Source organism: Melospiza georgiana, chromosome 5 (genome assembly GCF_028018845.1).
Source record: "Melospiza georgiana isolate bMelGeo1 chromosome 5, bMelGeo1.pri, whole genome shotgun sequence".
NCBI classification, from domain to species: Eukaryota; Metazoa; Chordata; class Aves; order Passeriformes; family Passerellidae; genus Melospiza; species Melospiza georgiana.
This window is the reverse complement of record NC_080434.1, coordinates 69,538,139-69,564,600: the sequence shown is the minus strand read 5'-3', so window position 1 is coordinate 69,564,600 and position 26,462 is coordinate 69,538,139. Positions and strand designations below refer to the sequence as shown.

Below are 26,462 nucleotides of genomic sequence, written 5' to 3'. Positions count from 1 at the left end.
CTGGAGATTTTCCTATCATCTTCCAGACAGGATGATCACCAAGCCCTGCATGCAGTTTGGCAGAGTTCCATTTACATAAATAATGCTGCTCACTGCAGTATTTTCATTTACTCTTTCTAGCCCCAGTTGCCGTTAATCTTCCTCCACACACATCTCACCTGTCTTTTTTTTTTTCCCGCCTGGAAAAAAAGTCTCACTTGTTTTTTTTTAACCCAGTAAAATGAAAAATTGTTCAGATGAATTATATCCACCTGCATTTGTCCAAGACGTTGTCCACAGGTTGACAAATCCTTCCCAAAATGAAATTTCTTTGAAATTCCTACTACTCCTCTCTGAAACTGAAATGATTTTGTGCCATCCCAGCACTGATTCCAGTTCAGAAACACAGGACAGTGCCAAAAACATTTTCAAATGAAAAAAATATCCTTTTTCTGCTCCCCACCCAATTCTTGATAATTCTCTACAGGCTACAGTGACTTTTCTAATGCTCCCAGACATATTTTTAAACAAAGTATGCAAGAGTAACCTGAATCCTGTGAGTGCTCAGCCAAGAGTCAAATACTGAAGTTTGCTGTCAGATGAAAATCTGAAGGTTTTAGGCACGGTTACAGCCTGATGAAAATATTCATGTTTTGTTCCATTTTCCACAGCCCACTGAGAGATCACATTACCTGGAGGGCCAGACAGTCTGCACTGACCCGTCTAAATGTACTTCACAAGCAGCATTAAAAAAATGTGGGGAATAATTATAATTAACTTTGGCAAGCAAAAGAGTTTAAATAACCTTCAACTGAAGTCCATGCCGGTTTAATCTCCCAGAAAAGATATTCCTTTCCTTTTGATGCAAAAAAACTTTCAATTCCTACAAAACTGCACTCACTTTGGCACACCACACAGCATTTCATAGTATTTATAACCAATAAAAAGTGACAGGGATACAATATTTAGCTGGTTGTTGCTAAGGTTTTGCATTCTGCTTTGTTTAGCAATTTGATCCCTCCATGTCACAGACATATTTGATGAAAAATCCTTTAATTAAGATCTTTTCTCCTGAGAAGCTGAGAAGCTCCAGCTTCTCCATGTTTTGATGCTTTAGAATGTGATTTATAGAATTGTTTACCCAGCATGTGAAATTGTTTTTACTTGATGACCAATGACAGCCACCTGTGTCGAGGCTGTGAGCAGTCACAAGATTTTATTATCATTCCATTCCTTTCCTTCCTAGCCTTCTGATGAAATCCTTTCTTCTGTTCTTTTAGTATAGTTTTAATGTATCATTTTCTTTTAATATCATATATATCATAAGATAATAAATCAGCCTTCTGAAACAGTGTCAAGATTCTCATCTCTTCCCTTGTCCTGGGACGCTAGCGAACACCACCACAGCTCCACTACTCTTTTAATTAAGTGCAGGATTAATTACTGGATCTCCCCAGAAATAGTTGCTGGAAGTGATTAAAATGATTACAAACATGGAAACATGGAAAGATTGTTATTCCTCACCACAGAGAGTTAATCCCACATCAGAGAAATACGATACAGTGAAGCAGATGAGAGAAACCTTAGCACTGATTTTTTTTTTTCCCCCGATTTCTACCTTTGTCCTGGAATGTTCTAACCGGGAACTGAGACCAAAGAGTCTCAATGTTCCAGGCAAATCTAGCACTTGCCAAAGCAGCTGGACACCAACCTCGTTGTATAAATCACTGAATTCTTCAACCACATCTTTCGGGATCCTCTGCCCGCTGTTGGTGAGGTGATAAGCCACCCCATTCTTGGAGTAAAGGCTGATCCGCCCAACGCTCCTCTCGCTGTCTGTGGTCTCTTCCAGCAAACCATTGTCTTCTGCTAGATGATAGACTGGGTTTCCATGTGAACCATGAATCCACGTAGCTCCCAGCTCAAAAGTGGCATGCCCTGCAGGAGAGGAAGCCAAGCAAACTGGTTATGGAAGCCTGTTTTCCTGGGAGCTTCTCGCAAAATGTGCAAAAGCAGAATTGCCCAAGGACGGCATATGTTTGAACATCCCTTAAGGGAGTTTTTCTGTGTTAGACACAATGCCAGCATTCTTCAAATTGGTCCTTTGGGATACAGGTTTGGGTATTGCCCAGAAGGATGGGATGTTGCAATAAAGATCCCTCACACTGAGACACCTCTGATACTTAAGGAGAAATTCAGCCCTTCTCAGTTCCCAGCTCTCACCATGTAGGAAAGCGTGGATTGCAACATTGGCGTGAGCACTGAACCTCGTCCTGTGACTCAAGTGGTTGTTATTTACAAATACACCTCAGATTAACTGCAATAAAACATGCATTTCCATTCCCCAAATGAGTAAACAGACAGTAATTTATTACTATGCCTTTGGATATTTCTGTATTAGCTTCTTTAAAAAGAGGCACTGTCAGGCTAAACACCAAAAGCATTTTGTTTTCATCACCTGTACTCTCTCTGCTTGAAAAACACAAAGAGTTTGGTCAGGCCCACTCTCCCCATCCCTTACAACCATCAGGATTTGCACGAGGGCTTTGTCCCCCCCAAATCCAGCACTGCCAGACTGGGCTGAGAGCACAGGGGGATGCTCAGCAGCTGAAAGGAGGTGCTAAAAAAAGGCTTGGGTCATGTATCCCCCTATATTTTAACTTTGATTCTCAGAAGGCCAAAGCTAGTTTAAAGTCTGACAGAGCTGGGCATCTCCCAGCACCCCTGCAGCAGTGTGGGAATGCCTGATTAAGCAGGATAATTAATAGGATCCTGCTTGCTGAAGAAAGGATGGTGCAGTTCCCAGCTATCATTTGCTGTTTAACATGTAAATGTATGCTCAGACAGAGAGGCACTGCAGCACTGAGCTGTGCTGCAGTCAGGTTTCAAGGGTGAGAGCTCCAAGGAAGGCTGTTCCCTGGCTGAGCCCCTGCCTCTGAGGGAAGCTCCACAGATCTCATTTTCCAAGCAGCCCCTTTGTCAGCGAGAGCTGTGCTGACTGCCCTTCAAAAGCTGCACTACAGCAGGAGGTTTGGTTTTTACACCTGCTCCAGAGAGCAACACAACACACAGACCTGAACACTTCAGGTGCCACTGACTCCAACACACCCCAGAGCACCCAGCCAGGTGGAAATGACTGAACACTGGCAGCCAAAGGTAGAGAGCTCATCAATATTGCAAGTGGCAGCCCCCTGGTTAATGCAATCCTCCTGCAACTCAGGCTGAGCCAAGCAACAGCAGGAATGCTCCTGCCTCCTGCTCTAGGGCAGGAGTTTGGTCTCTGCTGCACAGCAATCCTGATTTTTGCAAAGAAAACAAATTGCCAGCAGGTCCTGCTTGCTGCCTTAGTGCTTGGTGACAGTGATGGTGTGCTCCAAGCTCTCCTGTTGAGCTGTGTGGAACATAATCAAATAGCAACAAATTAAAAACTCATTCTTGCCTGTAATATTCGTGCTCACTATCATCACTACCACATAAGCCAGGTTTTACCAGGTGTAAGTTAAACAATTAGTTATTTTAAAGTGTAAAATTAAATAAAATTCTTTTAAACAGAGACAGCCAATTTACTTTCAGAGCCTTAAAGGATTTTAGGTTTAATATTAATCTACTTGAAATGCATCATCCCATACAACAAAACAAAAAGCCCAGAGAAACACACAGATTGTGCATCAAGCCTCCTGGATAGGGACGGCAACTTTCACATTTCCCTTTGCAGCCCTGGCTATTTTTTGGGTATCCTGTTGTGAGATAGCTGCAGTGGATAGAGATGTAATAGGTCATGTGCAGGAAACATAGTGCACAAACACACAAACCCTCTACCTCACCTGTGCTAGAATCAAACCTCTGAATATCCAGATTACTCCCCTGGGTGGAAAAGCTGCACAGTCTGTGCACTTGAGGGAAAATACTGTCCCCTGCAAGATGGGGCTCACTGAGGGGGAAGGATTCAGATATAACCCTGAGAAGGTGCCACAATGCCACAGAATGGTTTGGGGTTTTGAAGGGACCATAAAGATCATCCCATTCCCACCCCTGCCATGGGCAAGGACATCTTCCACTAAACTAAACTGATCCAAACTCCATCCAACCTGGCTTTGGACACTTCCAGGGATCCAGGGGCAGCCCCAGATTCTATGGGGAGCCTGTGTCAGGGCCTCCCCACCCTCACAACAGGAAAGAATTTCTTCCTAATTAGTAGGTCTGCTGAAATTTAAATCAGATCTTTAGGCAAGTGTGCAGACAGGAGAGGCCAGAGCCAGAACACAGATCCACCTTGGCAGAGAACTGCAGCCCACACCCACACAGGGCAACCTTGAGAGCTGGCATATGAGGAGATAAGACAAAGATAAGAAAAGACAGTTTGGAATTTTAAAACATTAACAAAAGACTAAGACTTTGGATGCCAGCCTCTGCTCTGCAACTAACAGCTACATCTACAAACTCTTGAGATTGCCTCCAGACTGAAACACCTGCTCTCCTCTCCTGTTAATTAAGAGGTGTTAATGAGGAGGAGGTGGATTCCCAGAGAAGATGTTACTGGCGAAGGTGGGCAAAGATGAGAGATTCAGGCTCGGTACTAAAACACCAGAACTATTTCACAGGTGCACTGGCAGAATGATCTGTGGCTCCCCAAAGATTCCAGCTCTTTCACACTTCCCTCCTCTCACAGGCATCACATCCAGGATATTTTTAATGCAGCGGATTGTGTGTAAAGGACACACTTCCCATCCTAACCTCTATGCCAAGTCTCAGCAGAATGTAAAGTGCCCTACTCAAACCTCTAGAGATTAGATTTTTCCAACTGCCTTTCCATTGGTTTCCCTTCTGCAAGTTCACAGGAGGCTGCTGTTTATTTACTGTGGTGAGTTTACCAAGCAAAACACAGTAAGTGATGTAAGCACCTAACAAATAAAAATAAAGCAGGGTAGCAAGAGGGAAAAGGCAACATCCAGAGTGGGATCAGAACTAGAATTAGTTAATTGAAATCAGGAAAGCAATTCAGGAAAAGCAGAGAGCTTTATGCCTTCTGCAGAGAAGAAACAGGCAATGTCCCTCTGGATACCAGGAACAGCTTCAGTGACTCCTGTGCTACAAAGGACAATGTTTGTTCCAGGAGCTTTGCCTGTAGAGATTTTTAAATTGACCTGGCATTCAAATATTCAGTCTGCACCTTTATTACACACAAAGAAAGGAGACTGCAGAGGTAGGAAAGCTGAAAATCAGGATAAAGGGATACACTGAAGATGTTTTTCCAGCAGCCTGATTCCCAGTGGGTAGCGCCCTAGACAGTAAATTAGTTCTAGGGAAATGAATGGGGTTGTTTGTGAAGCAGAACAGCTCGGGGTTTCCCCTTTCCAAGGGCTTTAAGCCCTGAGAAACAACCCTTCAACAGCCTGGAGATTTACTGGCTGCTCCTGGGAACGAGTCAAGCTGGAAAACCTGGGTGGAAAGAGTCTGGGTACAGTTACTCAGTCACAGACCTGTTACACAGAGCTCTTCCTGTGAAAGAGAAAACAATCACCCAAATCATTTATTTCATGGAAACACAGGTTTGGAGCAGCCCTGGGTCACAACTGGTCACAACTGAGAACCACCCATCCACCTTGAGAGGCACCCAAGGGTTTAAATATTTACTCTCCTGACACCACCACACCTCAAACCATTTTGCACATGCATATAACCCCATTTCCAAAGTTCATCAGACCTCATGGCCACACAAACCCCACCATCAGCCCTCTGCAGGTGCTGATGCCATTTCCAGGTGTCTCACTGTCCCTTCGTGGTTGCCTTAAACAGCTGGAACAGAGGCTAGACAGAGTTAAGGGGAATAAAAGGATATTTATTGAAGGGCCTTCAAAGGCCACACCCTGGCAGTACCAGAGCCACAGCTTTGGCTCTGCCTGGATGGCTCCAAGATGGAAGCAAAAAGAGGGCTTGGTCACAAGATCTCACATTTTTATAAGTTTTGGTCCTTTAGCATATTGGAGCTAATAATCCCATTACAGCCCCAGCCCATGAAGTCCCATCCTTCTCATTTTTTCTCTCTTCAGTCCATGTTGTTTATACTGTTGTCCCTGAGATCTGGATCCAGGTGCCTTTGGGTCCCCCAGCTAGAGAAGGCATTGTTGTGTCTCCCTACTCTGTGAAGAGAGTTCACCATCTCCTTATATGAAACCCAGACCTGTCAGAACCCAGGACATTCCTCTGACTGCCCTGGAGGACTCCAGACCCTGGCAGGGGGCTCAGAGACCTTGGCACAGAGTCACAAACACCTGTGCCTTTGGTCTTAGCCCATGGAAACAATTATCAACTTTGTGTGAAGAGTTACAAGCCACAGGGGTTTGAGTAGAATGATAGTGAATTTATCACAGGGTGGAAAAGCAGAATTTTGGTGTGTCGCAGGCATCTTCTATGAAAAATCCTTTTTTTAGGATTTCTCCTCTTGAGAAGCTGAGAGGCTTCAAGAAAAAAATGTAAACATAGATTATTTGCTGCTATGGAATGCAACAACTAGGTTTTTTATTAGCTTATGTTAGTTGTTTCTGATTAATGGCTAATCACAGCCCAGCTACCTCAGACAAAGAGTCTGAGCCACAAGCCTTTGTTATCATTCTTTCCTATTCTATTCTTAGCTAGCCTTCTGATAAAATCCTTTCTTCTATTCTTTTAGTACAGTTGTAATATAATATATATCATAAAATAATAAATCAAGCCTTCTGAAACATAAAGTCAAATCCTTGTCTCCTCCCTCATCCTAAAAGCCCTGTGAACACCATCACATTGGGGTTTTTAGAATGGGGGTTCAAGAGGAAAGATGAAGGTATCTGAGCATGTCCTGTCTTTCTTCTTTTTCTTGTCCTTCATCTTCTGCTGTGATGGTGACACTTTTGGATTGGTTTACAGTAGAGACAAACTGTCTAACATAGGTGATAGGTATTGGAAAATTATTGTAAATAAAGTGCACATAGTTTTAAGTATAAAAAGATAACACCACCCCGAGGGCGGTCAGTGTGCCTCATCCCGACCTGCTGGACAGACCTCAGCAGGTCAGAGAAAGAATGAAATAGGTAAGAGCAAATAAACAACCCTGAAAAGCAGAACTGACAAATCCAGACTTCTTCTTCGAATGTGGGGCTGGGAAAAAAAGACTTTTAATACCTCAGGAGCCGTTCCAGCAACAACAAACCCAACACAGACCCACACACCAAAGCTGCCTGAAATCAAAAAGACGAACAAAGCCATAAAACCCCAGAAATCTGAAAGGCAAGGTGCCTCCTCTCACCGAGTCGGACGCTCTGCACGCGGCCCCCGATGCGGTCGGTCGCCTCGAGGACTGTTACATCCGTGAATCCGCCTTCCAGGAGCGCCTTGGCTGCCGACAGGCCCGCGAGCCCAGCACCGATCACGACTATTCGAGGCTGTCGCTTTCTCCGTAGGCCACTACTAAGAGGATCATCCGTGCTGTCTGCAGATATTTCACAACTTTGCATGCCGTCCAAGCTCTCTTTCTAAGGAACCTGTAGGAGGAAGGGAATAGCTGTGTTCAGATCCAGCTTATCCCCTGCAGTTAAAAGATCAAAAATGAAGAAGTCCAGCAGAAAAGACTTGGTGAGTTAGACCCAGCCTTCAACATGAGATGCACAGAAAGGACAACTGAGGTCAAGATGGGATGCAAAACAACTTTTTAGCCTAGAGCACCAAGAACTTCAGAAATCTCCACCCTTTCGTGCCATGTAGACTGTTTCCAAACAAGTCAAAGGACTTTCAAACGCCCATCTTTTTATATAGCCTCCAAAAGTGGTAATTTTGTGGTGAAGGCTTTTAAAAGAAAGAGAACCACGTCCTCAGTGCTGACAAGCTCTACAACCCAGCAATGAAGCTCCACTTTGCCACTGTGGCAACCACAAAGCCTGAGTTTCAGATGCCCTAAGTAGGGGAGGAGGTAAGGAGGATTTAGCTCAAAGCAAGGACATTGGATCCCAAGCCAGCCATTACAGAAATGGGACAGACAGGAGAATGTTTCAAATGATGGAAGTCAAAAAGGGCCACTCCAAAATTTCACAAAATGCAGCCCCTGGAGCCAACACTGCCCTGCCAACACTGCCTGCCCATCAGGCTCAGCTTCAGGCTTAGATGAGAGGTTCAAATCCACACCAGTCCTGACTAGTCCAAATCTACCCAAATCTCCACCTACCAATATATTCAACTGCTCCTGCAAGCAGGACCCTGTTTTCCTTGGCAAACTCCTAGAAGACACCTTTTTACTGCTATCTACCTTTATTTCTCAGGTCCCATCACATCATTTCAGTAGGTGGGACCATGGCCTGAGCCCATGGTTATGGTTCAACCCCGGAGGAGGGATTTCCAGTGCAGGATGTCTTTATTCACAAAAGCCAGCACGTATTTACCTGGTTCTGGGTGGTTCACACCTGCCCTCAGGAGCACAAAGAACAGGGTGCAGAGATCCCTACCCCTCCAGACCTGAGCTGACATGAGTCCCAACTTGCAGAGGATAAACACACAGCCCAGGATTTATCAGGCCTGGAATCAGCTGATGCCCAGTATTTTGGATAAATCACAAACAGAATCCCTTGCCTCCCCCTCCTCCCTCCCCAAACAGAGATATCCAAGGAGCTCACAGTGTGCTGCCTCTACCTGTTGCCAAGCTGCTGGATATCCATTCTGAGTTCTTCCTCAGTTCTCCCAACACTTGGCCACTGACAAAGATTCCTACTCCTCTCTTCCGTCACCAGAAGGGTCGACTTAAAACACTGCTGGCCTACTGCAGTACATGATCACAGGAACTAATGAAGCAGTTTCATTTGGAGAGTTCCTTTTTCTCCAGGATTTTAGAGAATTTATGTTTGTTGACCAAGCAATATCCACTGTCTGTAAGGGAGCTGACACCAGACTGCAGTTGGCAGGGATTTGGGCAGTGCCATGAAGAGGAGAATGGTCCCACTGGAGCTCTGACAACTCTTTTGAAAATGTTTGGTTTCAACTGAAACAGCTTCAGCTCAATCCACCCTTCTGTGGACTCACCTGCAAGAGGGATTTGCACAGTGTGTGCAAACTCTGATTCTGCCACTGCAGCTTGTCCCAGCCGGCCCTGCATCAGCTCCAACTGCCACTGCAGCACCTTCCAACGGCCACAGCCCAACAGAAGGTAGATCACAGAATTCTCAAGGATGGGACCTTCCAGCTCATCCCATTCCAACCCCTCCCATGGGCAGGGACACCTTCCACTAGCCCAGGGTGCTCCAAGCCCCATCCAACCTGGCCTTTGGACACATCCAGGGATCCAGGGGCAGCCACAGCTTCTCTGGGCTGTGCCAGGGCCTCTCCACCCTCACAGGGAAGACTTTCACCCTAATGTCCAATCTAAACCTCCCTCTAGTATTAAACTGTTCCCTCCTTGTCCTGTCACTGTCTGCCTGTGTAAAAAGTCACTCTCTGTCTTTTGTAAGCCCCCCTTAGGCTCTGGAAGGGGCTCTGAGCTCTCCCTGGATTTTTCCCTTCTCCAGGTGAACATTCCCAGCTCTCCCAGCCTGGCTCCATCCCTCGAGCATCTCCATGGCCTCCTCCAGACTCTCTCCAGCAGCTCCAGGTCCTGCTGCTGTTGGGGGTCCCAGCACTGCAGGTGGGGTCTCACTAGGGCAGAAGAGAAGGGGAGAATTCCCTCCCACAGACATTGTACAACCCTCTCCCCTTCTCATTCTCCTGGTAACACTTTGGTCCAAGTATTTTCATTGCCACAGTATAGGAACATCTTTTCTGCCATCTATATTCAGTAGAAATTGAAAGGTTTTAGCTCAGTTCTTTAAGCACATCTTCCCTCATCCTGGCTTTGGCAAGCTGCTGTGAATTCTTCACATGAAACCTCCAAGAAAATGTTTTCCCTCCTGTTTCAGCATTTAAATACTGGAATAGGTGACCTAGGTGTCTAGACAGATGAGAAAATAGCAGTGTATTCTGTGTGTACAGAACCCTGATTTGGATACCACCCTTAATTAGCCAACAACCTGTACCATATGATCAGCAGGGAAAGGCAATTAAAATTCAGCAAAAGCTTGAGCTTTCCAACCAGGATCCACATTCCACAGTGGAATGAACAGGTGATATAAATATAGAAAGCCCTCACTACACGTTATTTCAGTATCAAGTATTCCCTTTGGTAGGCTCATGAGTGAGACAAGCACACAAAACAGAATTTACAGAATGACCAGGTTGGAAGAGACCTTCAAGATCATCGAGTCCAACCCAGCCCCAGCACCTCAACTAAACCCTGGCACCCAGTGCCACATCCAGGCTTTGTTAAACACACTCAGGGATGGGGACTCAACCACCTCCCTGGGCAGAAAATTCCACAGCTTTATCACTCTTTCCATAAAAAACTTTTTCCTAGTATCCAACCTATATTTCCCTTGGTGCAGCTTGAGACTGTATCCTCTTGTTCTGTCACCCTTTGTGTGCAGTGCCCTCCCTTCAGCACTTGCCAAGCCACCAAGCAGGGCTCTCAAGCCAGTGGATATTTCCAGGTCCTCTGACACAAAGACAGTTTGGCTTTTTACTTCTTCTTGATTGCCAAAAAGGCTTGTTTCTCTTTTATTTTGTTTTTTTTTTTCTTTTCTCTTTTCATCACAGGGGTAAGAAGTGTGTTGGCTGTTGTACTGTGAATCTCTCTCAGACTGTAATTTTACTTGGTGTCCATCTAAGAGCAAGGATAGCACTAAATCACAGTTTCACTCAAAGTAAAATTCTTTGCTTTGTCTTGCTTATGGTGTTCCTGTGAGACAGCCAAGAAGCACTGGTTACCCACAAGAAGAAAACATCCAAATACACATCTTCCTTTTGTCGAAAACATACAGCTTCAATCATCTTAGCTCTTGTGCTTGTAAATGCCTCACTCAGGATATTTTAATCAATTGTACTTCCAGACTTGCCCCTTTTTCTCAGTCTCTATCACCATTCTATCCCTGACTGCATAGGAGAAAGTATCCTCCATTCATCCCCTCCTCTCACTCCTGTCCATTTCCTTCGTTCAAAAAAAACCCCAAATGAACACCTTGAAAAAAAATGCCTAAAACCAACCCCTTCCCAAAAAAAAAAAAAACAAAAAAACACACAAAAATCCTGAACATAACTGCTGTTTTCCAGCAGACAAATCTTTGCAAAAATACATCTTCTGAGATGGCCATCCTTCTACCAAGCCAGAATCATGGGTTTCCACTACTGGTATTTGTACTCACTACAAGTTCACTGCGGTGACAACTTCATGATTTTCTTTTTTCCCATTATTTTGCAGGTCACAAGGAAGAAAAGGAAGAAGCCAAAGAATTAAGGCAGTTCACAACTGCCCTCCTTACTACAACAATACTCAGGCAATTCTTCTAGGACCCCTCAGAAAAAGGTCGCTATGGCTCCAACTATTTAAAAATAGAAAACCAAAATAAACAAAAGCATTTCTCAAGGAAATCTGCTATTCTTAGCTCACCCAACTTCTCCTGTGGCAGTATTGTTGTAGCCCTGCTGATACAAAGACCTGGGCAAGGCAATGCTCGGAAAACAAGGCTTGTGTGCTTGAAGGCTTGGCTGAAGGTTGGTCAGGATTTGGGGGTTTGTTTGGGGTTTTCCACCAGGATTGGTTAATCTTTAAAAAGTGACCTTCCTTCAGAGTGTGTATCACACAGCAGGTTGTCATTTACCCATGAGCTGGGACTGCTGGCACTCCCAGACCAAATTCATGGTCATCCCAGAGGGACCCATCTCAGCCCCGTCACTGTTTCAGGTGATCAGCTGGCATTTGCTGCCCACTTCATTTTCAGGGCATGGAGAAAAGGAGAGATCCATCCTGCTGATCCCTGGCATTCCTGTCTCAGGGTGGCTGAGCTGGAAGGGAGCTTACAGACAGTTTTAAAAGGTCACCTGACCTTTCTGAGTGCTCTGAAATTGTGTTGAATCAACACAGCCTTCACATTAACAAGTGTAACAGCCAGTCTGGAGGGTGAGAAATGCACCATCAACACAAACAAATTCCCTGCTGACTGCACAGACCAGCAGAAAAAATTACCAGAATCACTTTATTCCCTTTAGGTTTTTATTTGATGAGAATTCAGCATCATCCCTAATCAGAAAGCTAAGCAATGATATTGCATGTGTTTGAAAGGAGCTTGGATAAAAGCAACAAGAGTCAGCTGAAAACCTAAGTGGAAGCACAAGAAATTAACACACTACTATTTCCTCATTATTTTAAGTGCAGCTATTCAAAATACTATCAACACATGAAGGGGCACTGCACACACATGTGTTTATAATACAGGTTTGTCATCACAGCCTGAAAGTGTTTGCAGAGAAAATCTGACACCAAATTAATTCAATCTAAGCAGACACAAAGTGAGATTGAGAAACTAAGAGCAGAAGCCAGAGAAAAAATCACAACAAAAATAAAATAACTAATTTTAACAATGACACTAATCAGCTGTTGAAATACTTTCCTCTAAAGACAGAGAGGATACTGGCTGAAGCTTTCAACTCAGGATTCAATCTGTCATAAACATTTACACTCCAGTCCCAGCAGAAGACGCAACTGTGGTGCTGGGAATTATCCTGCTAATTCACTGGAGATGGCCAGGTTTGAATTGCAAAACAAAATTTTGTGGCCTTTGCACCTTGGGAATCTACCATGATGAAAACAGTAAAAAAAAAAAAAAATTAAAAAGTAATAATACCAGCAAACTTTTTGATCCAGAGTTTCAAAAGCCTTTTTTCAATAGATGTAATAACCTCTATTATTTCATCAGCTGCATAAGGAGAAGTGTTTATCTGAAAGCTCTGTTAGCTGAGTCTGAAAGCAAAAGCTCCACGAAAGAGCTTTTGAAAGAGAAAGAGAAAGGTGAAAGAGAAAGAGAAAGGTGACTTAGCAGATGTAAAGGCACTGCAGTTGTTAGGCCATTAACTCATTACACAGCCCAACACTCCTTGTGCTGAGCATGGCTGTAGTGCATAACCCTCACCTAAGTAACTACAATAACAAAATTTCCAGTCATCATCTCTAATGCACCTTTTTTCCTAAGCTGAGGGAGAAGTGCTTGGAAGGATTATTCTGCTTGGAGCAATTTTATCTCCTTTAACACCTTTGCAGGTTTCAGACTCAGGCCGCTCCCTGAGCACAGGTCAGGACACATCGTATCTCTGAGCAGATACAGAAGGGGAAGGGATTTCTGGGCTGGCTCCAGCACAGCCTGTCAGTGCCTCCTGATGCTGTGAGTTGTGGTTCTCCACAGCTCCTGGCACAACAAAACAAGCATTTTGTAACTTCTCCCTCCTTCCCCCTTTCATCAGCCTTCTCAAACACAAGCACATTAAACCTTGCTGCCTGTTATTTCAAGATGCTCTTTCCAAGCTCTCCATGCTGCAAACATGTCAAACTGGAAGATGTCTCTTTTTCCCTTCTCCCTCCTTTTTAACCCAATAGGCTGCACACCAAACTCACAATCCTTTTCAAAACCACCACTTACACCCTTTCAGGAGTGCTATTAATTGATCCCAAGTCCTCCACATCAGTCAGACATGGGATGACACCAGATGTTCCAAGCTGCCTCTGTGCAATCAGCAGCCTGAGCCAGCTGTGTCTGCAGCTCCACGGGAGCTTTACTGCACTGGAAGCACAGAAATGAACACAGTTCTCCTTGAACACAGTGTTTTTCAGTGCTTAGAACAAAAGACACATGCAAAACCCCTGTTTGTCCTATCAGTGAGACACCATCCTATCACCTCTTCCTGCCTGAGCAGAGCAAAGAGCCTTGCAGATGCTGCAGGTGAGGCTGAGTGAGCAACCCTGCCTGGTCTCAAGGAGGGTTTGTGGGGAACATCTCCATCATCTCTGCAGCATCCTCTCTGCTGCATCCCACACCATTTATCCTCCATGCCTCATCTCTGCCCACCAGCCCTCAGGATGGAAGGATGACCAGGCTCATCCCTGTCAGCATGGTGGGACAAGGGACACAGACTCCCAAAAACAAGCCAGCACTCCTGTGCCAGCAAGCAGCTTGGGTCCTGCCTTGTATTTCCACAGGCAGAATCTGAAATGAAGTGGTTTGATTTCCAGAGAGCTGCTGGAATTTATAGGGGTGGTTGTGAGACAAAAACAAGTTGGAACTGAAGATAAATGCTACCATCCACCACAATTTATCCCTGTAAAAGCCCAAGCCATCCAGCATGGCTCAAGGCACTGAAAATACTGATCTTACATCAGCATCACCAGCTCCATTTACAAATTACTGACCCAGCCCAGTGACTGACACACAGGGAGCTCAGGCTGGATCAGACATCAAGGAAGGAAAGGCATTAATGACACACCACGTGTACTCTTGGACAGCAGCGTGCCAAAACGCTTCCCGTGTTTCCCACACACCAAACCTGCAGCTTGCTCCCAAACCTCCTCAGCACTGTTTTTTTGAAGACTTTCAGGCTGGTTCTGTGCTCTTCTTCCTCTGGACACATCCCAAAGGAGACAGGGAAACACAGTATTAACCTTTGCCTGTCCAAACTTAGGTCTTCTTTACTCTGAGAAGTTGACCTTACCACGCCTTAACTCCATTTACCCCCTCACTTGCAGGAATTTCCCTTCCCCTCATCTCAGGAGAGACAAGGAAGAGAAGCTGTGCTTCTTCAGAGCACACAAAACAAATAAACTCTGTAAACTGCTCCAAAAGTTATGAAAGAGAAGAAGCCCAAAGCTGGTGGATATTAAAGCTGAGGCCATCACACCTTATGCAGAATGCAGGCTGCCACCAGAGCACCACACTGTGGTCCTGCACTGGTGGCCCAGAAAGTGAAGCAGAAATGTTTGAGTTCTTCAACAACAACAAAAACAAATTGTTGTGAGAAATGGCATTTTTTTGCAAGTATGATCCAGGACATCCATCCCCTTTGCCTCCTTCCACAACACCATCATCCAGGAAAAATGCAGAAGGGAGGAAGAGAATAAACCACAGCACTCAGAGAACCACTCAGGCTGAAAAAGACCCTTAACCATGACATTTGACATTTTATAATTAACTCTCAATCAACAAAGATAGTGGAACAAGTTCCAGAATAAGATTTCCTGCTGCTTTGGAGGCACCAAGCACCTCTTTTGCCACTTGATTTTCCAGCAACACAGCGGTCCCAGAAACACTCACCCCAACAACTTCCAAAATCACCAACTGGGAAAATCTCTGCACTTTTCAAGGTCTGAAAGAGATTAATACAAAACAAAACCAAACCAAAAAAAAGGACACTGGATGGTGCTTTTGATCAGGAAACCACTGCACATTTTTACCACTGTGATCCAACTTGTTTTAATGCCTGCAAATATCCCTTGAGTCAAATGAACTTGTTCAAAGCTGATTCACACCAAGGCTACTTTTTAAATTGGGTAGTTGTTGACAAGTAGAATATATTTAACAAGCCCCAAGCGTCTTGGCATGCAGTATAAAGACTTCCTATTATGAGCTGGGGTTTTTTTTCTTTTTTAAAGGGAACATATGGGCAGAGCAGGTTGTCTGCCACGGGGCACTTCCTTACAGTGCTTGGCACTGCCAGAACTGCACAGATATCCAAAAAAATAAACCAAGGAACGTCACACCAAGAGCACAAGGAATGAATCACACCATTTAAAACTCGCTGATAAAATGCACCATTATGTGTTTTTCAAATCCTTCTCATCTGAGGAAAAAGAACTGAAAATAATTGTGTTCCTCCGGCTGAAGGGTACTGTGAGAACGTGGCAGGCTCTGCCAGCTCCCAGGGGCTGGGATGGGAGCTGCTCCCAGGAACACACCTTGGTGAGTGGGGCAGCATCTTGATTTACAGGGTGGGGTTAAAATGGAGGACTAGAGGATTCTCTCCACCATCACAAACCCCCTCTGGAAGCAGCCATCATCCCCAAGTGATTCCCAGAGAAATGGGCTGAGAATGTAGTCTGGGCTACAGAGCTCCTCCTGTCCCTGCATCCAGCATGAGAAAAACTGCAGTGCTGTGGTTCGTGTGCCTGAGGCTACAGTATTACACAGCTGAAAGGAGTTCCACTGCAGGGACAAAGAGAACAGCTCTGGCTTGTTCCTTGGGCAACACAGGAGCAAATCCAGCACAGGCACTGCTCTGCAAAGCCCCTGCAGACTGAACAAGAACGTGCTGTAGCTGGCACATCAGCATCCCCTTGTTTGGAAGGCTGCAGATAGGTAGAAGATGCATTCCACCTACACAGAATGCATCCCACAATATCCACCCATCACAGAGGCCACAACACTCCCCTGCTGTCAGGAGAAGCTGAAGAACAGGGGACACCAGTTGTACTCAACCTGCTGCAGTGAACAGGATATTCCCATCTCAGCCCTGGTGACAGAAATTTGTGATTTAGCCAAGAATTCCAAATTGCCTTTGGTCTCCAAATCCTCCTGAGCACCAGGGATCTAGCAACAGCTGGCCAGAATCTAAACCAGACCATCAAGGTGCAGTTTGGCTCTGTCAGCCGGATGAGACAAAGGGCTGATAGCTCAGGAACAACTCGGAGCTGTTGAACGAAACAGGACAAGCAACAACCAGCCCCAAACTGTCCTGTCTTTTCCTGTGTCTTTGCAAGATTGCTGGACCCTTAGTGGGAATTGATCCCTATTTCCAGCTCTGCCAACCCCTATTTCCAGCTCCTCAATCACACTGAGCATTGGGAGATATTGCCACTCCTACACTCCTGGCAGAAGCCAAGTTTGGTGTTTCAGGACTGTAAAAGGAAGGAAAGACAGACAGTAAACTACAGGGAGAAAAAAAAGGTTATAAGCTAAAAACACTGGCATAATTAATAGAACAATGCTGCAAACAAGTTTCCTGCAAAAGTCACATTCCAGCTTCCAAAACAAGCTGTACCCTATCCCGTGTGCACAACCTTGAGATCTTATCTCTTCCACCCTCCTTCTTTCTCCAATTGTTTGGAAATCTTAATTCATAAAACGAGCCTTAATTAAATAGGAAATATGCCTGTGTTTGCACAACTCAGAACACAATCATGTCTCAGTCAAATAAACACTGGTGTCCATATTACACTTGGGAATTTGCTGTGGTTTGGGGTTTTAAATTCATTGCAGCAAGCTTGGGAGCAAAATTTCAACAGGAATCTTTTCCTCTCCTCCCATCCTCTGTACCAGGAGGGTGAGACAGGGAACAAATCCCCGTGCAGAGAGGCTCAGTACGGGTTCCAGCTCCATGTGTACATGAGGATCATTTCAGGACACACCATATGAGACACGATAGCCAAAAGCAATTATTCTTCCTCACCACTTCTCAGAACCCAGACCTACCAAACTGCCCTGAAATAGCAGCACAGCTCTCGAAATAGCATTATTTCTTCTCTTTTTGAAAGCAACACCCACACTGAATCTTTGATTTTAAGCCATCCCCAAAGCAGTTACCACATCTTTACCATTCAAGCCACAGGGAAAATCATTAAATCCAACAGCAACACTATGTGAAGAGAAACCAGAATTAAAAAAAAGCCAACCACCACATGGATTTACTCCCACAGTAACTGGATCAACTTCAGCCTGGAACAGACTAGACGTGACTCCAGGAAAAATATGTCTCTCCAGGTGCAGCTGTATCAAAGAGACTTTCCCTGGGCTCGTGCTTTGCTGGAGCATTAAACAAACCACATGTTCCAGCTCTGAGGCAGCAGACACGTACCCAGGGCTGGCCTCGGCACGCTGCAATTCATGCAGCCTTCTCCATCCTGCTGTCTGCACACACACACCCCAGAGCAGCACAGAGCACAGGGAAGGGGAATTCAGGTTGGGGAGCAACTTCTTAGATCCTAAGGCCTGGTTCTGGCTGGCAGAGTGACTGTCTGGTCCCAAAAAGCTTCCCTTGAAGAGGACAGGAGTTTTTCCCCATGGGTTTGAGTATGACAATAAGAAATATTTCAGTATTAGAGATTGTCTGCACTCATCCCTGAGCAGCACAGAGCCCAGGGCAGGGGAATTCAGGTTGGAATTAAGTTCTTATATCCTAAGGCTTGGTTATGGCTGGCAGAGTGGCTGGCTGGTCCCAAAAAGCTTCCCTTGAGGAAGATGGGAATTTTCCCCATGGGTTTGAGTACGACGATAAGAAATACTTGAGTACAAAAGGAAAGAGAGTCTCCTCACTACAAACTGTGTGCACTCACCCCAGAGCAGCACAGAGCCCAAGGCAGGGCAATTCAGGTTGGGAATTAAGTTCTTATATCCTAAGGCTTGGTTATGGCTGGCAGAGTGACTGTCTGGTCCCAAAAAGCTTCCCTTGGAGAAGATGGGAATTTTTCCCCTTGGGTTTTAGTACAACAATAAGAAACATTTCAGTACAAAAGCAAAAAGCAAAAAGAGTCTCCTCACTACATCCTCACTACAGACTGTCTGCACTCAGGTCACCCAGAGATATCCAAAGGAAATCAGTATTGCCATGGAAAATCTTTTATACAGAACCACATCCCTGCTGTAAAGCGACAGGAACAACTCTCCCCGCTGAGTGATTTTCCTCCTGAGTGCAGAATGGAGCAGAGAGCAGAAACAGCTCATGAATCATGGAATCACAGAATAATTGGGGCTGCAAGGGATCTTTAAAGGTCAAACAACACCAAAGACAAGAAACAGAAGGGTGGGTGAGGAAAGAGATGAAAACACAACAATGACACCTTCACCTTTGTTCCCATCTTGTTGCAAACTTCAAAACAAAGCCCGAGGATGAAATTTTGTCTGGAGATTCCAACAGAAAACCTCCTCCAGTCGACTTCTTGTGCTTTGAGGTTTTAAGTGCCTTGCAGGTAAAGTGGAGCCTGGAGTGCTGTGGGATGCTCTCCAGTGATGGATTACCACTGCTGCAAGGTGCCTTTCATTTCTCCCCACACACCTGAACTCCAAATGTTTCTTTTCTGTGACAATCAAGACATTTTACCAAAACAAAGGGAAGTTTACTTTAGTATTGATCCTCTGCATAAATTGTGCCTCAAACAGCTTCACACAACTGAGATGATATGTTTCTCAGAAAGAGAGTAATTAACTACCACAGGCTGAGGAAAGAAAAAAAAAGATGTGTTTTAGATCTAAGACATTTTTCACAGAAGATTTGTCATATGGTAAACAGTAGAAACTGTGAATTGGGACACTTGTGATTTATCTCTGCTTCCACAGCCTTCCCATGTGACAGCAGTAAAAGAGTGACAATCCTTCCTATAACTTGCTCAAAATAAAGCACAATTCCAACGTGTTTAGGTGGGAGCTCATTTTATTCAGCACACCACGCTGGATCCTTTCAGTACCTCAGCTCCACCGAATGTAAAACAGCACAAGCACCTGGCTGTGCCAGAAAAGCACTTCCACTAATGCCCTCTGAATGAAAAGGCATCAGTGTGAGGTATTAAATCCCCACCAGGACAGAGCTATGTGCAAGTCAGATGAGATAACAAGCCAGTAAATTTCAAATCACCACTTGCATCCATCCCATAACTGCATGCTGAAATCCCTCCAGCTAGGCTGGCGTGTTGGCAGGAAAAAAATTGTCATTTCTAAATTTAGCAGACACCTCAATCATTGTGTGATGCTTCAAAAGCAATGGAGATGTAAAGTGGGATTTGTAGGACACCATTTAAACTGAAATGAGAGCTCCACTCACTAAGCAAAGGCTTTTCTTAATACCCTTCCTGTTTGGACAATTTGATCCACTCCTTTTTTTTCCTCTACAACCACAAAGGTCTGTCCTGCAGTGAATGGATAGGCTTTTTTCTGGGATAACTTCCAGGTTAAAGAGAAAGGATTTACACTTGAATGAAACATAGACACTGTATTTGGAAAATTTGTTTTGAAAACTTGGGAAGGAAGCAAAGCCTCCTTCATTTAAAAAGGGACTCAATTAACATTCTCCAACAAGTCTTCCTATCGAAAGGACAGTATTTGCAGGGGAACATGTGATCTGAAACTCGTTCTCCTCGCTCACAATGTTCCTTTCTGAAATACAGGGCACTGCTTTGGAGAGACACGAGCATCTTTGCACAGCTTTCCAAAGGAGCTGCCTGTCACAGGCCAGGCCTTGACTCCAGACATCAGATCTTCTGTGACTTAAGCTCAGGAAACTTAAAATAGTGCTTAACAACTCTAATGAAGACCTAGAGTGACACAATCCTCCTGTGGCTCCCTCTACAAGGACAGCTCATCCATGCTCAGCCACAAGGGTGAGATGAATCCACGGTGTCACAAATCTCACCTCCTCACTGTCCTGATAAAACACATTTTTAAAACTTTCTGCAAAGAGCACACTAGAGACCAACCAAGCAGGTGTTCTCCTTTTGATTCCTGCCTGTCTGGGTGTGGTTTGATCTTCAGCAGGCAGGGGCCAGACAAGACCACCCTAAGGGTTATCTTGGGTTTGAAAAACAATCCTGCGAGTGCTGGGCATGTCTAGAAATTGCCCATGCAGGAGGAAGAAAACAACCCATGCCATTATTTTTTTTTTTCAGATAAAGAGAGGGAAAAAATGCTACTGACAGTTTAATATGCACTTTTATTTCTAAATTCCCTTATCAACTGCATATGACAGAGCCTTCTTCACTCTTTAATAAGTACAGGTTGAAGTCAAGCCCGACTCGAAGTTGATGACGGATTGAGTCCACATCAATACCCAGCAGATTTGGATAGGAGATAAAGGCAATATTGGTGTGTGTAACTACAGAAAACATGCTATCAACACATCCAACACTTTGGGGAGACCATCTGTAGCAGCCCACTCTCCTTCATTTCTCTTGGATGCCTCCAATTGCAGCAGAAGGGAAGAGTTACCTGCAGCCACCCCCCAGCAGTGCCTCAGAGGGGCTACGTAAGCAAAACAAGGACACAAGCTCTCTCCAGAGCCTCTTCCAGGAATTTGGCTGCTGAGATGTGAGCTACCCTTTGGAAAAAAATACTGGTTTTCCCTGCTGATCATGCTTTTACTGCAGGCACTAGATCAGGTGTGGACAACCATAGAAAATCTTCTGTATTCAATGACTATTCTTTAGTTCCTCCATCTGGGAGTTTGTCTACACCAACACAGACCAAATACCCCATGGTGCCTTCCCTTCATCCAAAATAAAAGCAATTTAGGGTTCTGTTTTTAAATAACATCTTCCATGGGAAAATCAGCAGGCTTTAAATTCACAGTGCAGTGGAACAGTGTCCTCACACTTAACCCTTAGTACCAAGCACCCCACAAGTGCCTCACTCTTCACCCTTCTGGTCACACACACAGATGTCAGGACAGAGCAGCAGAGAATCCTCTGTGTACATCCCATTCAAACCAACCACGAGGTGCTCTGCACAGCTGGGGATGAGCTGCTCAGTGATAAACACACTTCATGGAGTTTACATTTGCTTAAGACACTTACAGATTAAGAGGTTGGCTCGTGTCTGTCCTGCCTGGCTACAGGCAGATGCTGGACAGCACAAGGTGAAGATACTTTTCCTATGAGGTTAAGCAAGAAATGAATGAAAAGCTGTAGGCATCTCACATAGGATGTAGGGCCAAAATTTGGGTTCAATTTGGGGTTTCTGTGAAAACACTCTACCAGTCCTAAGGGAATCCAGAAAAAAAAAAAAATGGAGAGGACACAGTTCACACAGTCACTTTCACATTACCTTGAGCTAAAGATCCCCTTGGCAGATGCATTTTTGCACCCAGAAATGTCCCTTGCAGATCCCTTCTCCTGAGAATAGAACAGGTGGTGACAACTCATGAAATGTGCTCATACCCACATCTACAAGAATCTGACATAGGTTTCATTGCACCTTTGGAAAGAGGCAACCCACTCCAAGAGTTTAAAACTGGGTAACTGCAGTGACTGTATTTTTTCAGGAAAGAAAGGGAAGAGGATTTAATATTCAAACAGCTTCTCCTCTCCATGTACAGAACTGTGGAAGCTTTCTGATCCTGTCCACTGTGCATCTGCATGTGCTGGAAACAAGCTTCAGTACCAGGAATGTGCTGCAAAGTCCAGTATCACACAAACACACAGGATGCTTCTCTCTGTCCTATCATATTGGATTTAAAAACAAGAATTAAGTTATACCACACATTTTATTAAAAAGAAATTAGAAAGGGATTTAACTACTAGCAAAACTGTGCTTTTGGAGGTAAAGTTGCCTGGCCAACGTGGGTGAAGTCTGAAAGTGCTGTAACACTGCTCTGGGACTCCAGCACTGATGTCAGTGCTGCAGACACACAGAGCCTCTGCCTCAGAAAGTTACTGGGACTGAAGTGATGGGGACACAGCCCCATATTTACACCTCTGCCCCTCTGTGCACCTTCTTGTGCCCATTTGTCACCGAGCCCATCTTCCCCTCCCTGCTCCAGAGCAGATTAAGCTTAATATACTTATGCAGTTGTGAAGTGTCCTGCCTATTATCCAATTAGGCAGCTAACGAGATCTGAGTAACAGCACGTAGGCACTGATAGCTGCTGCCTGATAGCAGCATAGATTAGACACGTTCTTTATGTTCCCAGCCCTTGCAGAAAAAGGCTCGGGATTCGTTCAAAGGCTGCTCCGAAGGCTGGGTTCAGGTAATTGTTTAATTTTGTTTGGGATCCATAAACACATCACGTTTGTTTCCTCTTGATCTCCTGGAGCTGTCATGGCACAACTGTCCCGTTACAGAACTCCTGATCAATCTGGTGTGACTTGTCCAGTTGAATTGTCAGCGTGGACAGGGGCAGGTCTCATCACCTCTGCGGTTCCTTCTAGCATCAGAAATCTAGGGAGCAATAAAGGATCTGTGCATCACCAGGAAAAAATGTACAGGACTGATAAGGAGATACAGAAATGCAATCTGTACTAGCTCTGATGCTGTTCCACATGACATTCCCATAAGATGCACCTAAGAAAACATTAATTAGATGTAATCAGCACAAAATGGCTGCATGACAACATCTTTCTCAGAGCACAATTATCAAGGGTTTGTTATCTAATTGGGAGGGCACTGGAAAGCGGGTCCAGCCAGGCATAAGAGCTGTGTAATATTTTCATTACCAGTTGGGATGACAGACTGGAATGTATGGCCATAAACCCAAGAGATGATTCAGCTGGGAGGATTTGCAAGCACCAAGGTGTACAGATTTCAATTTCTAAATTACCTTCATGCACTGATCCAATATCAACATCAGGTAATTAAGAAAGAGAAGCCCCTACAAATACAAAAACAGGGAGCAACTCCATTCAGAAAGACTTAAGAAAAGGCTCTAAGAGGGTCAAAGCAAAATGGTGACACTCAACAATGTTCCACAGGTGCATGAAGGAAAAGCACAAGGGACGAGGCATGGAAAGCACTCAGCTGTGCCTTGCAAAGTCCTGCCCTGAGCTGCTCACTCACTGATGCTTTTGGGAACAGCAGACCTGAGAGAACCTTGAGGAGAACAACAAAATTAAAAAAACACCAGGTGTGAGATTTAGCTGGATCCATTTAAACCAGAGATGTTCCTAAGAACAGACTAGTGCAGCCAAGCAAGCAGGACACAGCCTGAGGGGAGACCTCTCCTTCCAAATCCAGCAGGAAAACTCAGAGTTTGGTTCCCTTGACTTGAACCCTCTGGCTTTAATCTCTGTTATAAAACAAGATAACAGCCATCAATGTGGTGGAAAGAACAAGAGTCCAGGGCTTATCAACATAGAAAAACAGGGAGATACCAACTATATGGGTGAAACACACAGCTTTAACCTGACAGATAGGGATAAATGGGGTATGGGGTAGAAATTCTTCCCTGTGAGGGTGGGCAGGCCCTGGCAGAGGGTGTCCAGAGCAGCTGTGGCTGCCCCTGGATCCCTGGAAGGGTCCAAGGCCAGGCTGGACAGGGCTTGGAGCCACCTGGTATAATGGAAGTTGTGGGACTGGATGGCAATGGGTGGGACTGGATGATCTTTATGGTCCCTTCCAACCTGAACCATTCTGTGATTCCATGACTCTGTAGTTCAAATTTTCTTGCATCACTGAGCTGGAAAGGCAGCAGCCCACAGACTGGAACACCTGATGTGAGAAAGGAATGAAGGAACAGGGTTGTTGAACTTGGAGAAGAAATGGTGTTTAGTGGGGGATCCAGTTACTGTCTTTACTGAACTGAGGTTTACTGAGCAGATGGAGCCAGAGTGGATGGCAGAAACCAAAGGACAAGGAGCAATGGGAATTATTGACGGGAAGGGAAATACTGATCAGACAGGAGGAAAAGATTCGTCACCATGCGGGCACAAAACATCAACCTGCCACTCTTGACTAAAAAAAGTTCACAGGAAACCTACCTTTGATCCTGGCCCTGTCTGGAGCAGGAGGTCAGATGAGAGAGCTTCAAATCCCCCTGTGCCACTTCACTTACTCTTCAACTCTAAGAAATCTTTACAAAGGAACACTGGAAAAGGGATCTTGCCCAAGAGTCTACATCACTTTACACCTCTTCAGTGCTAGCAAGTACTTCAGACTCTAAAGCTGTCAATAAAATGCTTTCCACATGACTAAAGATCCCAGTGTCTGCAGCTGACAGAGGGAAAAAGTAAGGAATGAAACACCAGAGTTTTCACTGAAATTGGAAAGAGAACAAGAGAAACTGGGGACTCACAAGTTAACATACAAAGTTATGATTACACAAGTTATCATACAAAAACTCTGCAAGAACACTGAGGAATTCAAAGATACATACAGATAGCTCAAAAAAAAAAAAAAAAAACAAAACCAAAACAAAAAAAAAAAACACCAAAAAAAAAAAAAAAAAAAAAAACCAAAAAGCCAGACTGCTCCTCCCTACCTGCTCTTCCCACAGCAATAAACACAAGTCGATGCCAAAAGATGTTTCAGACCTGTCCAGACCAGCCTTCATTTTTGTGAGAGCTTCTTCAGCTGTCTCAGGACAAAGGCCCTCTGTGTGCAGACAAACCTTTCACACACACATCCTACTCTCTCCCACTGAAAGGTATGATAGAGGTGTTAATAGATCCAAAGAAAATGCCTGGAACAATACATACAGGCAGGTTTGGGGTTTTTTTCCAAAAAAAAAAAGTGAAAGTTTACCTTAGCAAACAATGCTTCTAGTGCTGGCTGATCTGTTTTCTGTCATGTTTTATATTTGAGTGCTACCTCTCAGAATAATCTTCCCATCCACGTTTTACCAGCTTTAGAAATGCATGAATAGCTGAGTCCTTCAGGGGAACACAGGGACAGCAGGTACAAAATCAGATGCACAGAGTGCAATCACGGCAGGGAGGGAGAAGGGAAGGTCACTCCTGAGCTGCAGCTGGCAGGTCAGAGCAGGAAAGCACAATGGCTGAGCTGTAAGCGAGTTAATCATGGGGAAAGCCTTGGTCAGGGCAGCTGGCAAGGACTTCCTTCACCTTAGAACAGCCAGGAATTGTTCTGGAACAGTCAGAGATCCAGAACACATCCCTGTGGAAAAGCAAGAAAAGCAAGTGCTCTGTTCTTATAGTTGGTAAAAAGACAAAGCCATAAAAAACCTTCATGACAAAACACTTCACCAGTGCTTTGTCCAAAACCAAAATGCATTAATCACACCCCAAAAGTCTACTTGAGAGTGACACAATGGTGTTTGCTGGCTCAGTACATGCAGGTATCAGACACAGCTCTCCAGGGAAGCTTTGACACTGCAGCTCAAGGGAGACACAGCCCAGAGATTCCCAAAGGCAGCTCCAAGGACTGAACAGCTCACTCTGTACAGTAACAAAAGGGCAAGAGGGCAGCAATTCTCAACTGCTGCACAGAAACCAAAGTCAGAAAGCAGGAAAGTCTTGGTAATGGCAAGAACAATGATGGGCTTTCTAGGATCACCCAGGGACGATGAGGAAAATCCATCACTGGAGGCTTTTAACAACTGCTTTGGACAAACATCTGCTGGGAAAGTTTGGATAGATCTGACCCAGCCTTGGGGCAGGAGGTCAGATTAGACAACTTAAGGTCCCTTCCTGCCCTGCAGCTCTTTGCTTGTAACAGAAACGTGACAACAGAACACGTCAGCAGCAGCCCCAAATCACACAGCTCCTCCTACTATTTCCATCATATATTGGAGACACACTGTAAGAGCCCATGTGCAGATGCTGCCTGTTCCCACATGGTACCTTCTCCCTCCATTCCTGGAGGAGCCATACAGGGAGAACACAAAGAGCTGGACTGACAGAACAGGCACAGGAAGAGGAGCTCCCCAGCACAGCCCTCTCACATCCCACAGCATGGGGACAGTCATCAACAGGATCCCATCCCCACTGTCCCTCCCATTTGTCCCTTCCCATCTCACCCTGCAGTCTGAGCAGTTCTCTCTTTCTTCTCTTTAGACTCTTCTTCTGTTCCTCCCTGGAACATTTTCATGTGTAAGATCTTTAGGACTGGATCCCTGCCCACCACAGCCCTGGATCCCACCCCAAGGGAATCAGGGAATAAAAAGATTAATGACCTGGTGCTTCA

The 26,462-nt window shown here is 44.9% G+C and overlaps 1 protein-coding gene across 1 annotated transcript in view; it reads right to left on the bottom strand.

Moving 5' to 3' along the window:
• The window catches only part of SMOX (spermine oxidase), a 52,616-nt gene that overhangs the window by 19,085 nt on the left and 7,069 nt on the right, over nucleotides 1–26,462 (bottom strand). Inside the window, exons 2-3 of the mRNA XM_058024709.1 lie at nucleotides 7,262–7,496; nucleotides 1,691–1,917 (exon numbers count right to left, since the gene is read on the bottom strand). Coding sequence (XP_057880692.1) covers nucleotides 1,691–1,917; nucleotides 7,262–7,469 — 435 coding nt within the window. The 5' untranslated portion in view covers nucleotides 7,470–7,496. The remainder of the gene's footprint in view (nucleotides 1–1,690; nucleotides 1,918–7,261; nucleotides 7,497–26,462) is intronic.